At 40.3% G+C, this 15,581-nt stretch overlaps 1 protein-coding gene across 3 annotated transcripts in view; it reads left to right on the forward strand.

The window, feature by feature from the left end:
* The window catches only part of LOC127002773 (LIM and SH3 domain protein 1-like), a 112,291-nt gene extending 104,192 nt beyond the window's left edge, over positions 1–8,099 (forward strand). For 2 of the 3 annotated variants that reach the window (XM_050868898.1, XM_050868900.1), the window contains 3 exons: positions 4,101–4,231; positions 4,629–4,742; positions 5,525–8,099. In XM_050868898.1, coding sequence (XP_050724855.1) covers positions 4,101–4,231; positions 4,629–4,742; positions 5,525–5,701 — 422 coding nt within the window. In that variant the 3' untranslated portion in view covers positions 5,702–8,099. Of the gene's footprint in view, positions 1–773; positions 1,239–4,100; positions 4,232–4,628; positions 4,743–5,524 lie in introns of all 3 variants that reach the window. The other variant, XM_050868899.1, reaches the window with a different exon arrangement.
* Positions 8,100–15,581: the final 7,482 nt, after the last annotated feature.

The raw sequence follows: 15,581 nt of genomic DNA on the forward strand, positions 1-15,581 counted from the left end.
GGGCATCCGATCTTATATATTGAGGCTATTTGAACCCATTTGGCACCATATGACTCCAGAAAGGGCATCCGATCTTATATATTGAGGCTATTTGAACCCCAGTGGCACCATATGACTACAGGAAGAGCATCCGATCCTATATATGTATTGAGGCGATATGAACCCCAGTGCCATTGTGTGATTTCAGGAACAGCATTCAGTCTTAAACCCGAAGTCACAACCTTGAAACAGACCCCATATCAACACTGATGAAAGCTGTCAAGAGAAGGGATGGTTTGATATTTTGATTAGTTATATACTCATAATAAGTACATGCCCATCAAATTCATGGAGTTGTATCACGTTCAGTCATGGCCAGATTCCTCTTATTACATCTTGGGGTCATGGAAAGACAGACTTCATTGTTGCAAGTCCCTGTGGGTTAGCATGGGGGCAGGAGGCAGCCTTGTCCTGTCTTCCCCTTTATCATACAAGCACAACAAAATCTTCAACTGATAATTTGCTTTACACCCATTTGTCTGTTTATTGTGCTCCATTATTGGCACTATATGACCGCTGTAGTTGTGGTGCCATGGCTGCATGCCCCATTAAACAAATCAGTCAGTCAGTTGTGTTCCATTATGAAGTGCAATGTTCTTTCAAAAACTTCCATTGATTATAAAAACGTATGAATGACTAGCTGCTGTTTTTTTCCTGTCTCTGATCAATGTTGGCAAGTTGTCTGCACCGTGCATGAGCCTTAACGGGTGAGCTTGACCCTTTGTTTGTGGTAGCTGGGGCTCCACCGCCTCGCGAGGAGGACTTGCGGCAGCAGGAACAGCTCCAGCACCAGATGCAACAGCAGCAGCAGCAGCAACAGCAGCAGCAGCAGCAGCAGCACCATCACCAGCAACAGCATCAACAGCAGCAACAACAAAAACAACAGCAGCTTCAGAAACACCACCAGCAGCTCTCACAACAGCACCAGCAACAGCCATACAACACCCCCCTCCAACAGCAGTACAGTGGACCTCCCCCCTCCTCTCAACACCGCCACCCCCCACAGTCCTCCTCCACCTCCTTCCTCCACCACCAGCAGCCTTACCAGCAGCCTCCACAACACAAGCAGCAGCTCCCCCCCGCCACCTCCTACCACCACCACCCCGCTCCTCAGAACATGTATCACGATGCAAACCACAACTCCCCCTACTCGTCACGCCCCTCCCAGACCCTTATCTACTCCAGTCAGACCGGACCAGGTAACGCACTCCTTCAAGCTAAAGCAGTACAGACTTGTTTACCTCACGTTGGCAGTCTCATTCACAGCAGCATTAGTATGAAAGGTTAATTTGAGATCACTTGACTTGCATTGTTGGAAAGGTAGAAAAAATTATGACATGGTCAGACGCGATTTTTCCTGGCATTCATAAAAATCAGTGGACTGTATTGGCCGTGCCGCAGCTCTTGAGTAACAGCAGGTGGGCATTTTGTAACCTTGTGTTTTGACTTCTTGAAACCAATTATACTCAAAATTCTGATGTGCCACTCAGCTGACACTCACTAACTATATCTGTAATATTACCATCAAACTAAATATTTTGCTGTTGTTGATAAGACTGCCAGAGTCGTGTAAACAAATGATCATGAAAAGTAAATTTCCAAAGTTCAGTAAAAACATCTGCTTCACAGACTTGATCAATTTAATCATCAACGCTCTCATCAACTGTGTTCATTAGACATTGATTATTTGCTGAAAAGTACATTTGTTGCATCCAGCTTGACAAAGAGTCAGACATGTTTATTATTGAGACAACCATGAGGTAAGGACTGAAGTTTCTGTTCAGCATTGAATGTGTTCAGCATTTATCATTTAGCATGGAAACGAATGCAATCCTATTAAGCACATAGGAAAATAGTGCAACAGGGCCTAAAAATATGTATAATACCCTCAGCTGTCAGTCTATACATTGAATTTGAACAAGATAAATCAGGAACCACTGCTGCAAACTATTTACCTCGTAGGTCATTCTTATTTGTTGTGTTTCACGCCCAACACTCCGCAAAAATTCAACGTACAGTAAACTAGATTTGGTGGACTAATTCAAGTCTCTCCCTTCCACTCAAATTTCCATTATTGCACAATTTAGTGAAATAATCCACAAAATTCCATTTAATTTGTGACAGGAACCACATTTGTTTACATCCACAGCATACCATCAGCCCTAATGTTAAGAACAGTGTCCATCATTTGGCAATTCCCAGATTGCATGAGCTGTTCTACCAAAGCTGTCACATTCTTTACAGGGAGAAAAGTATCCCTTCTTTTGGGTGTTGGGCTCCCATCCTCTCCTCTCTAGTTTGTTTGAATTTTGCTCATGAAACTGATTAGCCTGAAAAATGTCATCTTAATTTTGCAAAATGCTTTCCATCAAGTTCTAGGAAAACAAGTTGTCTACATAACATAAACATTACCCTGCACCTTGTTCCCCTTGCCATGCCATGCCAACAAGGTAAGTGGTTGGTGTGTAGTGCATGTGTGCCTTGGTCAGTATCTCCGGTGCCGGCCGTGGCTGGTGGAGCAGTGACTGTGGTGGGACACGAGGGTAACCTGTGTTTGGACTCCTGCCACTGCTTGCTTAAGAGGCACCAGTGTGTACATACTTATACATAGTACATATATAGTGGATGTGTCCATGTTCCTGCTAATAATGCATCAAAGTATTAATTCTAACAACACCTGCTCACTATGAAAAGGATCAAGTTGTGCATAACACTGATGTGCCAGCATCCAGGATGGGCTGCAGTGCATTGCCTGTACAGACTCACTCAAGCCACACCACTAATCATGGGCTCAGGCAGGAATTTATCACAGAGTTTTACTTGCAGCAATGCAGGAATCCCCTTCAAGGTACAATGATATGAATAACGTCATGACAGTATTTGATAAGCTTTTGATCATTAGCTGATTTTTGTGAGGAAAAGGAAACTCACTGGTTAGAGTAAAAAAAAATAATAATAAATAAATAAAAATGAAGGAAACATTAATGTGTTTGACATTTGTTTTCTAAGTCACACTCAGTAAATGGACTCCTGCAAAGTGAAGAAACTGACACTCGTGTTGCTCATAAGGAGAGGAAATCAGGAGTCGGCAGCAATGCAATGCCTCAAGCAGATAGGTTAAAAACTGAGGAGGGTAATGACACTCTTTAAGTTGTCACAGTTAATGTTTCAGAGAAGCAGACGAGGCTATCAACATGAAGGACATGGTCACTTTACATTTGGCAGTATAAGTGTGGGGACATTTTGCTTCTGGGTGTTGGGTGTTTGGGGCTGTGGTGACAAGAGTGTTTCTTGTTGTGTGGGCACTGCAGAGAGGGGAGACTGTAGGTGTTTGTTTTGTGGTGTCTTGGAAAGTCTGTCGTGTGTCCGTCAGTGCCTCAGTTGTGTTCCTGTTGGGGCATTAAGGTCTGGAGACAACCCTAAGTTTTAATCACTCTCTACCAGCCAGTTGATCAAAGAAGATTGCTGTGATAAAATGTTAAAAGTTTAAAAAAATTATAATTGAAAAAATGTGGCTTTGCAGTACTACTTTTTTATTACATAGGCATAATACATGACTGAAAAAAATGGATAATTTCTGAGCTCTCTTAAAGTTGCAAGGGAGTACCACCAATTGCATGCTGTTGCTGAGAAAAACTACATTCAGGCACATCTAACCACTCTATCAGAAGCCATGCAGCCTCCATATGAACACAAGAAATGGGCTGGCTTCCTTGTCACGTGTGTAGAGATAATTACATGATTTTAGATATTCAAATTATTGGATCTCGAAGCTATTTGTGTCAGGTTAAATATAAATACCATACTCCACAGACATGAATAAGTGCTTCAGACTTATCTTAAACAGCAAAATAAATAATAGATAAGCATAACTGATACTTTAGGTGAAGGTAAAACAGCAAAATAAAATAAACAGAATAAATAAATAAGCATAACTGATATATTAGGTGAAGATAAATGGAATGAGAGCATCTAAATTTTAAACAGCCATTGCCTGTTTCACGTAAAGTTTCCATTCAGCGCCAAGGTTTGTGTCTGACCATCAATTGTGTGTCCCACAGTGCACCAGCAGCCCACTCGCCGCGTGGGGAGCATAGAGGACTATGACCCCGTGAATGAGCAGTACGGATCCATCAGCCAGCAGAACGCCAACCCAGCAGGCGGCGGCTACAGGCAAGAGACCACATACCAGGTAAGTTCTTTCCTTAACCCGGTAGCAGCAACGGCCCAAGTTTGTGGCTTTACCGTGTAGCAGCGACGGGCCAAATTTTTGCCATGATATAAACTCCCCAAAATAGATGATGCATAAACTGATCACAAATGCGCTGATATATATTATGAAATGGTTTGCGTGAGGGGTGATTTTTTTCTCATTTTTCTCGCTTAGAGGGGCCTTTAAGAAACATGATCCCCGCAGCTACCGGGTTAACATCAGTAGTTTCATACTTGAAAGATATTTGTTTGGAGTAGGGATCCTTCTTGCTCTGATTTTAAGGACATTTTTTCTGTGGCCACATCCTCTAACATAAGGGATGTAAATACTATTTCTTGTCACTTTGTTCATCACTGATTAACCACTGTTGTGTCAGGTCCAGCGCAGCAACATGTATGACCAGAACATGGGCGGCCAGCAGGCTCCCCCGCCCCAGATGAACTCCAACCCTGCACACCACAAGGTCAACGCCCCGCCCACACAGCTTGGGGTGAGTGGCTCCTATTGCAGATCTTGTTTTCATGTTCACGGAAAACATTTAGATGTGTTTGCATGTAGTGCTGGGAGTTACTGTGCATGGGGTTCCTGCTGTTGCCATGCAATAGATCCTATTGGCTCTTGAGGGGCCAGATGGATGACAGCCCAGCCCGTTAGTGCCACAGACAAATTTTATTTATAGTGGCTGCTGTGATATATAACTCTTGCTTGGCGGCCCATGCTGCCCCCCGGTGCTCCTCTTGACTGAAGTAGCTGAAGTTAGGGTTGATTGAAAATCTGGGCAGCATGCGGCTAATCTTCCACTGGAACAGGGGTACTCACTACAAGGCACACACCCTCACAATCACTAGTAGCTCTTGTGCTTTTATTTATAGAACTTGTTCACACATCTTAGTTTTCACACCTTTATCAGGACAGTCCATAGTTAGTGGAAAATGTGAAATCAGTGCTAGGCATCAATACAAACTTTACAAAGGCAGCGTAAGGCAGTTAGGGTTCTCTGAGTACATCAACATTATTAAGACAACTATGTAAAATGTAGGAGTGATATCCACGGAACTCGGTACTTAAAATTTACGGGTGTTTATTAAAGTTTAACTTGAAAAGAGTACAGGAAAATATTCTTAATAATATGGATTGTGTGTTGCATGATTAATAAAAAAACAGCAAGGCATGGCAGTAAGAACATGAATGCACGTTTACAGCACTGCTACAAAGCTGTACACATTTTGACCCTTTGACCTGTGATGAATGAGTCGACCCACCTTATTCCAGCGCTGCTACCGGGCCATGTACGACTACGAGGCAGCTGACACTGACGAGGTGAGCTTCAAGGACGGGGACCTGATCATCAACTGCACCGCCATCGACGAGGGCTGGATGACAGGCACCATCCAGCGGACCGGCGTCACTGGGATGCTGCCGGCCAACTATGTGGAGCGCGTCAGCTGAATCTTTACGGCGCGGCGCATGACATGATGGGCTGGAGGGCCTTCTTGTGCAAAGAGTGAGGCAGCGATTCCTCCCGTGTGACCAAAAGAATTATAAATCATTCCTTTTCTATCTGTTTGCCAAAATATTCTTTCCATTCCTTCTATTTAATAAGTTACATGATAATCCTCTACTATAGACTATTTATTATAAACCTGAAAATAGCCAGGGTAATACATAAGCAAAATTGCTTGAAAATTTATATACAAAAGTCAATTACTTATGGCATCATAATGTAAATTAATTAATCATGCAACACAATCCATATTATTAAGAATATTTTCCTCTACTCTTTTCAAGTTAAACTTTAATAAAACACACAATCCATATTATTAAGAATATTTTCCTGTACTCTCCTTAAGTTAAACTTTAATAAACACCCGTCAATTTTAAGTACCAAATTCCGTGGATATCACTCCTACATAGTTGTGTCTTAATAATGTTGATGTACTCAGACAACCCTAACTGCCTTACGCTGCCTTTGTAAAGTTTGTATTGATACCTAGCACTGATTTCATGTTTTCCATTCACACAATGTCCTTCATCTCTCCTCCCTGTGTTCATGTTTGTGTCCTTGTACCACTTACAAATTCACTATTTTCTCAATTAAACATTGCCTTAATCCACTGTTCATTTTGCATGTTCCATTGGGAAGATAGCTTTTATTTTTGAAGTTCACTTTACTCACACTATAGCTTATAAAGTCTGTAAGTAGAGTCAGCCAAAGCTGGCTTGGAGCCAGGACAGCTCAACGTGTGGAACCAAGAGTTCATTGTAAAATAGATATCGTGCATATAAGCTTGAAAGGAACCAGTTTCAGGCTGGGTCAACACTCATTTCTTTCTTGGTGTGTGTTAGAACCACAGCACTTGTGGGAACATTCTTTTCATAAATGGTTGATTACAGGATCCATGAAAAAAATCCAAAATATACAGTTAGGCTGTCATGGCCGTGCTTATTAGAACACCATCACGATGATAAGAAGCTACATCAAGGAGAGGAAAAATAGTCTCAAGACGTAGTAATTGAAGGAGTCTGCCACAAAAAGGCCAGACGGGTTGTCCTTCAAACTGTTGTCAGAATCCCCAGTTTTTCTTAACACTCAATGTGTACCTTGCATCTTCATCAAGTCTACCATTACTATTGTTGTTGTGAAACTTGTTTCATGACGGGGTAAGTGGCTCTTGTCAAATGATGAACACAATAATTGTTACAGTTGTTGCTGGTAGTACTGTAAACTTTGATTACCGACAATAATATGGGAAGGAACAGCATGATAAGGAGGCATTTATCATAAAAAAGGCAAGCAAAATCTAGCATATAGGTTGCTAATATTTTTTTTCTTTTTAACTAAATATTATCTGTGCCAATGAAAATTGAATCAACATCTTCATTTAGTTTAAGATCAGCCCGTTGTTACCCCCACACACTGTAAATAATATTTACATAACATATGAATCACATACCATTTATATATGTTTCATGCAAAGCACAAGAAACTAATAGAAATAATCATTGACATTTATCCAACTTTTAAGCAGTCCAAGAACCAGTGAAGGAAATAATTGTGTGCTCGTGAAGTTCAAGTTTGCCAGCTTTGGGGAGGTCGACGAGTGAGCCAGTAATCACACAAAGGTGGAGCTGCAGGGTTCTATTCCTCAATATTACAAGTTTTCTTTCATAAACAAAAATATAGGCAACTATGACCCCTTTGACCTGTGGAGGATCTGTGGCACTGCTGTGAGGCAGGACGCACAGCCTGGTTACCTCAGAACTGTGCCGCAGGGAGCGCACCTGGCTCACTCCTCAAGGTGTACAGAACTGCAGGACTCCTAGAAGACTTATTTTTATGTAAATTAAAAATAGGAATGTATATGTAAATACCTACTTAGTTGATAAATGAAAATTATTTTTAATAGTTATGTTTAATGTTGATTTATGTAATTTCTAGCATACAAAATTCAATGTACAAAATCCTTTGATATCCAAGTGCCCATAAAATCTGGGAATGCTTCATTGCTATATTATGTAGTGTTAATCTAGTGTAAATAAATAAACAAATATTGTTGAATAAAATTTGATCTGAGAAAACTATGTGGCTTGTAAAGAGAAAAACAATCAAGGTATTTTAGAGGACATTCAATAAAGAGTAAAAGCTGTGAAGAACAAGGTCAAATTTGTTGCTGATTTCCCTCAGTAAGTGTGTCTGTACATGGCAAGAGTGGGTAATGAATGTCTCGTAGCACCGCTGTTACTGCTTGGAGAAACTGTTGTGTAGGATAATGCTCAGCCCTGTGCCTTTTACATATAAGCAAATGTGTAGCAGTGCCTTAATAAACATTAAAATCTTTTCACAAGACTGATGTGTTTATGTTCTTGACCAAGGTATTGACTCTTAGGCTGCAATCTCTCTCTCTCTCTCTTTTAAGTGACCGCTCAAGGGCTGGCCACAAAACACAGGTATTGCCATCCTACACCTGGTGAGCTGTTTTTGTTGTAGGTGTCAACTTATTCATTAGTATATTTGGTGAAGCCCTGTATATCTGTAGGGGTCCCCAGGTGCCCATTTAATGACCAGTCTGAAATGGGAGATAAACAGCTGGGTGGTCTGAGTGCTTCCTGCCTGGGCTGGGATTCAAACCCAGGCCAGTGAATTCATAGCTAGGCACATTAACCTGAGAACAGCGATAGACCTCAATTGAAGCTTGCCCGAGGAGAGGCAACAAGCCTCAATTAAGCGCGATTTTTTAACATACAGAAATCGCGCCAGTAGGTTTAGATGGCTGAAAATTGGACTGGATCATGTAATATATGTCAACACTCAGTAGGACTACCCACTATCTCCACGTCATTCATTTTGCCTACGTCAATCGTCTTGCCTCGTCTCGTAGCATGTCTTATTTATAAATTATTGATAAACTAAAAAAATTAAGATATAGATGAGGTGTATATAAGTAGTTACAGATATGTGTACGTGTTACATGTCATTTACGCTTACGTCCCTCGTCTGGCCTCGTCGCGCATAGTCACCTCTTGCACATCCCAGGGGTTGCCAGCGCTCGGCTAAATCCCATTTATTGAACACTGCCACAGCCGTACAAATAGGTTTAGAACATTTTGGTTTTCACTGTCCTATGCGCTCCACTATACCAAAGGCGCTGAGGTACTGTTTATCCAATTCTGAGGGACTCGATTTTTTGGTCATCCAGCTGCCTGACAATGGCTCTCTCCAACCCTGGGATCGTTTTTCTTGGGTTAACCACAGGCTATACCACAGAGGGTGGGGGGAACTTCTCAAAGCAAATGATTAACTGATCCATTCAGAAGTCTTTTTGCAAACATTCTGCCCGGGATTTGAACCCGGGCCCCCGAAACGGGAGTCAAACACTCCAGCAAAGCTGTACATCACCACTGTACAAGCCAGCTCAGAACGTTTCGTGTTCCAAAAGATGTCTTGAACGACTATAATGATGAGGAACCCATCCGGAGGTTTTGCCTGGACCGTGAGGGGATTGTTTCCGTAACAGACCTGGTGAGAGGCGCCCAGTGGAGTCCCACACAGGAACCATGCTCTACCCCCAGATGTGAAGGTTCTGATTCTCCTCAGGCGAGTGCTCAAACTGGCTGTTCGTGTACTTATTTATTAAATCTTGTGCCAACATTCCAGATGCTCCTACAGAGATATAGGGCTTTAAATTATATTATTCCAGAAGTCCACTGCGAAGGACACCTTTGTGCTATGATTATGAAGTACTTTGTGCACGTTAAACAAGCCATATTGCATTGCCTTCACAAATCACTCATTTTTGAGATCTGAACATCTTTATAAGAAGCGATGTGTTACTATTTTAGGACGATAAGCTACTAATAACCCCTTTGACCCAAGGTTATGTTTGTAGGCCAGGTTAATAACTTGGGTTACTGCCCCTTAGGTTTTGTTAGGATGTTCAGGCTGGTTAGCTTGTGTGACCAAGGAAGGAGTCGAAGCTAAAAACACAGTAGACTCTCGATTCTTGGTAAATTATCTGGACAAAATTATATAGTTTATTTAAATTTCACCACTCATTGTTTCAGATACTGACAACACGTAATTCAGAGGATGTGCATCAATCAGAATGGAAAGTGGAAATATTGTTATGGTTGAGTCTGGTCATGAGCATGAGATTATTGCACCTTGTATTAACATTTATCTATTAATGTATAATTTTGTAAAAAAAAACTATCCAGTAATGCACTGAAAACAAACACTGATTAATTCACAAGACATCCACCACCTAGTGCACACAGCAAAATATTGGGCCTGGTCCTGAGGTGAATTACTCCAAAGCTTTATAGTACTATACATTACGATAAGGTTCATTCTGGATGGCATTTTTCAAATACATATATGAAAGCAGCACTCACAGTTTCCTATCTTCTCTGGATATTTTCCAACCATCATTTTCAGCAAAAAATCTGATCCACACATCCCTTCCTTTGGTCATCACTTGCACTTTTATCAGATATTTTCATCATCCTCTCATATATCTCTCCTGGCACATAGGTAAATTTATTCCCTTTTATCTGATGCAATCATCCCTATTTCCTTCTCCTATGTAAAACAGCTCAATGATGGCCTCTCCTGTCTTCCAGCACCTGACCCGCTCCCAGGCTAGAATATATATCTTCAGTAGAGGTTGTGCAACTTGCATAACCTCTGCAAAGATATAAATAGTTCAATGCCAGCACCTTATGATATAAATCAACAAAGAATGACCTCACTTTGTTGTATAGAAAGTCTCATTAGTAAGGAAGCATCATATTGGAAGGCACATTGGCAGGGCTAAATCATTTGTTAAATAAGTTTTTTTAAATTCTCAAAAAATGAGTGGGTTTCAAGGTTGGGAACTCAAAAATATTTTTTTCAGTCGTTTTTTGCGAATTTATTCGATTTTTTACCCTTTCGAGTCGGTTTTTGAGCCCGATCGCTTATTACAAAATATAGCCCCTTCATTTTGCCGTCGATTGATACCAAAAACATTTCTGTAGCCCCAGAAATAAGGGAGTTATGGTGATTCGCACCAAAGCGGTTGATTTTCCAAAATTCGCGGCTTAATGACAAGGGCGCCGCAAAACCAAAAGAGTCCGCCGTCCATTACTTGAGATGTCACTGACATAACACCTTCATAGGTGTGGTGAGGCGTGGTGCTTTATAATGGTCCTTTCTCTCTACACACGAGCCCTGCAGCCATTATTATGATTATTGATAGTTTATTGTTGCAAGTAAACAACAAAGGAGAAGGGAGGAGCATGCCATCCCAACCCCCAGGCAGCAGGCTACATAGTGTGATTACACAACTAAGGATACATGTGGAAGTAGCACCAGGAAACTAAAAAGATCCACAGACGTTTAAAACTTTTGTGGATTATACGACACAAATCACTAATAAAAATAAAAAAAATAAAATAAAAAACACAGATAACACTTTCATAGGTACGTGTGACAAGGAAGCAGCTCAAGGGCAACAAAGAATGTGTAGAAAAAAAAATAGAAGTAAAGAGTGGCTAAAAAAGAGGTCAATTTCGATGCTTCACAATAGTCTTTTTATCATTTCATACGCGTCTCTCATCCATTATCATGTTACCTGCAGGACCTATAGACGTTCAGGGATTCACTGTACATTTAATAAAAGACATGAATAAGAAATGAGGAAAGAGAAGACAAATATCACTTACAATTTTGACGTGGCGTGACTTAATTCTCGCCCGATGTCCTTCCCTTTTCTGTCTAACATCTCAGCCCTCACTCTGTTACCTGTAGGATCTATAGACATTTGAGGCTTATGTGTATGATTAATAAAAAACATGAATAAGGAATCAGAAAATACAAATATCACTCACCATTCTGACGCGTGCCATGACTTCTTGCTTCATTTTTTTTTCCTATATACGAAGCCTTCAGCAATTATTCTGTTATCTGCAGGATCTATAGACGTTTGGGGTTATGTGTATGATTAATGAAAAACATGAATAAGGAAAGACAAATATCACTCACCATTCTGACGCTACCATGACTTCTTGCTTCATAATTTTTTTTTTTGTCTATATACGAAGCCTTCAGCAATTATTCTGTAACCTGCAGGATCTATAGACGTTTGGGCTTATGTGTATGATTAATAAAAGACATGAATAAGGAATCAGAAAAGACAAATATCACTCACCATTCTGACGCTGCCATGACTTCTTGCTTCATAATTTTTTTTTTTGTCTATATACGAAGCCTTCAGCAATTATTGTTACCTGCAGGATCTATAAACGTTTGAGGCTTATGTGTATGATTAATAAAAGACATGAATAAGGAATCAGAAAATACAAATATCACTCACCATTCTGACGTTGCCATGACTTCTTGCTTCATAATTTTTTTTTTGTCTATATACGAAGCCTTCAGCAATTATTCTGTTACCTGCGGGATCTATAGACGTTTGAGGCTTATGTGTATGATTAATAAAAAACATGAATAAGGAATCAGAAAATACAAATATCACTCACCATTCTGACGTTGCCATGACTTCTTGCTTCATTTTTTTTTTCTATATACGAAGCCTTCAGCAATTATTCTGTTACCTGCAGGATATATAGACGTTTGAGGCTTATGTGTATGATTAATAAAAGACATGAATAAGGAATCAGAAAAGACAAATATCACTCACCATTCTGAAACGCTTCCATGACCTCGTCCTTAATAATTGTCTTTTTCTACCTACACACGAACCCTTCAGCAATCATTCTGTTACCTGCAGGACCCAGAGACGTTTGAGTTTACTGTGCACCATAAATAAGAGACATGAATCACCAGTGGGAAGAGAAAATAAGAAAAATATCACACTTTCGGTCGCGTGACAAAACATCTTCCTTCATAATGTTCTTCTTCCTCTTTTCTATGCAACATTTAAGCTTCCTCTATTATCTATCAGACCCAGAGACGTTCTAGTTTACTGTGCACCATAAATAAGAGACATGAATCACCAATGGGAAGAGAAAATAAGAAAACTATCACACACCATCCCGGCAGCGTGGCAAGACATCTTCCTTTTCAATGTTCTTTTTCCTCTTTTCTATGCAACATTTAAGCTTCCTCTATTATCTATCAGACCCAGAGACGTTCTAGTTTACTGTGCACCATAAATAAGAGACATGAATCACCAATGGGAAGAGAAAATAAGAAAAAAATATCACACCCTCTCTGCATCGTGGCAAGACATCTTCCTTTTCAATGTTCTTTTTCCTCTTTTCTATGCAACATTTAAGCTTCCTCTATTATCTATCAGACCCAGAGACGTTCTAGTTTACTGTGCACCATAAATAAGAGACATAAATCACCAATGGGAAGAGAAAATAAGAAAAAATATCACACCATTTCTAACGTGTGCCAAAAGTTCTCCCATTACAAAGTCCTTTTTTTCTCTTTTCTAGGCACCATATCACCTTTCCCTATTATCTATAAGATCCACAAACGTTTAAGGATTCTATGCATCATAAATAGGAGACATGAATCATCAATAGGAAGAGAAAATTAGAAAAAAATATCACACCATTTTTTAACGTGCCTCAAGTTCTCCCATTACAAAGTCCTTTTTTTCTCTTTTCTAAGCAACATTTCACCTTTCCCTATTATCTATCAGACCCAGAGACGTTCTAGTTTACTGTGCACCATAAATAAGAGACATAAATCACCAATGGGAAGAGAAAATAAGAAAAAAATATCACACCCTCTCTGCATCGTGCCGACATCTTCCTTTTCAATGTTCTTTTTCCTCTTTTCTAAGCAACATTTCACCTTTCCCTATTATCTATCAGACCCAGAGACGTTCTAGTTTACTGTGCACCATAAATAAGAGACATGAACCACCAATGGGAAGAGAAAATAAGAAAAATAATATCACACTTTCGGACGCGTGGCAAAACATCTTCCTTCATAATGCTCTTTTTCCTCTTTTCTAAGCACCATTTCACCTTTCCCTATTACCTATCAGACCCAGAGACGTTCTAGTTTACTGTGCACCATAAATAAGAGACATAAATCAACAATGGAAGAAAATAAGAAAAATAATATCACACTTTCGGACGCATGGCAAAACATCTTCCTTCATAATGCTCTTTTTCCTCTTTTCTAAGCACCATTTCACCTTTCCCTATTACCTATCAGACCCAGAGACGTTCTAGTTTACTGTGCACCATAAATAAGAGACATAAATCAACAATGGGAAGAGAAAATAAGAAAAATAATATCACACTTTCGGACGCGTGGCAAAACATCTTCCTTCATAATGCTCTTTTTCCTCTTTTCTAAGCACCATTTCACCTTTCCCTATTATCTATCAGACCCAGAGACGTTCTAGTTTACTGTGCACCATAAATAAGAGACATGAATCACCTATGGGAAGAGAAAATAAGAAAACTATCACACCATCGCGGTAACGTGTCGAGGCGTTCTGTCATGGCGTCTCGTATCAGCTGACTTCGAATTTTTCTCTTAAACATTCAGTCGCCTTTTTAACATCGACAAAGTGCCATGACCTATATTATAATGTACAGAAAGGTGGACCACACTGATCTCTAATAATAATAGAGATAATAGACGATAGAGATAATAGAGATCAGTGGTGGAGTGACCCAACATTGCCAGATTGTCGTACTCAGCCATCTATGTTTCCCGATATCCGACCCCAAAACTGCCTCCTCGATCTAAATAACTGCCTTCATATATAGTTATCGTTAAAATGGTTAATTATTGCTGCTTTTTTGGGGTAATAGCTATAACTCAGAAACCGGTAAATACATGGCTCTGAGTACGATAATCTGGAACCGTTTTTAGCATTTGTCCCTTCCATTATGTCTTTTTAGTTTCCTTAATTATATAATCACACTCTGTACTGCCTGGGGGTTGGGATGGCATGCTCCTCCCTTCTCCTTTGTTCTTTAGCCTCTTTCATTTAGCGTAACCGTGATCTGTAGAGTCCCTCATAGAGTCCCGACAACCTAAGATTTGGACGCCATTATTGGGCCTGTGTTTCCCCGCGCTTTTCAAACACAAGCAAACGTTCTCGCGGCGAAGACAAGGTCAATATTACCGTCCAAATCTTAGGCTGTCGGGACTCTATCTATCAAGGGACTCTACAGATCATGACCCAGAAACGGGTTACGCTAAATGGAAGAAGCTATTAGCGTAACCCTGGGTCGTGATCTGTAGTCCCTCATAGAGTCCCGACAACCTAAGATTTGGACGCCATTATTAGGCCTGTGTTTCCCCGCGCTTTTCAAACACTAGCAAACGTTCTCGCGGCGAAAACAAGGCCAATATTAGTGTCCAAATCGTAGGCTGTCGGGACTCTATTTATCAAAGGACTCTACAGATTATGACCCAGAAACGGGCTACGCTAAATGGAAGAGGCTATTAGCGTAACCTTGGACGCCATTATTGGGCCTGTGTTTCCCCGCGCTTTTCAAACACTAGCAAACGTTCTCGCGGCGAAGACAAGGCCAATATTACCGTCCAAATCTTAGGCTGTCGGGACTCTATTTATCAAAGGACTCTACAGATCATGACCCAGAAACGGGTTACGCTAAATGGAAGAGACTGTATTAAAGTATCAATCAATCCATCAATCTCTCACAAGGTCTAGTAATTTAGCGCGAATTCAACGGTCCCTGGAAAATCAACTACCATGAAAAAGAACACAAAATAAATGGATGTTAATGAAAAAGAACACAGAAATAATGGATGTTAATGAAAAAGAACACAGAAATAATGGATGTTAATGAAAAAGAACACAGAATAATGGATGTTAATGAAAGAGAA

This window comes from Eriocheir sinensis, chromosome 24 (genome assembly GCF_024679095.1).
Source record: "Eriocheir sinensis breed Jianghai 21 chromosome 24, ASM2467909v1, whole genome shotgun sequence".
Taxonomy (NCBI): domain Eukaryota; kingdom Metazoa; phylum Arthropoda; class Malacostraca; order Decapoda; family Varunidae; genus Eriocheir; species Eriocheir sinensis.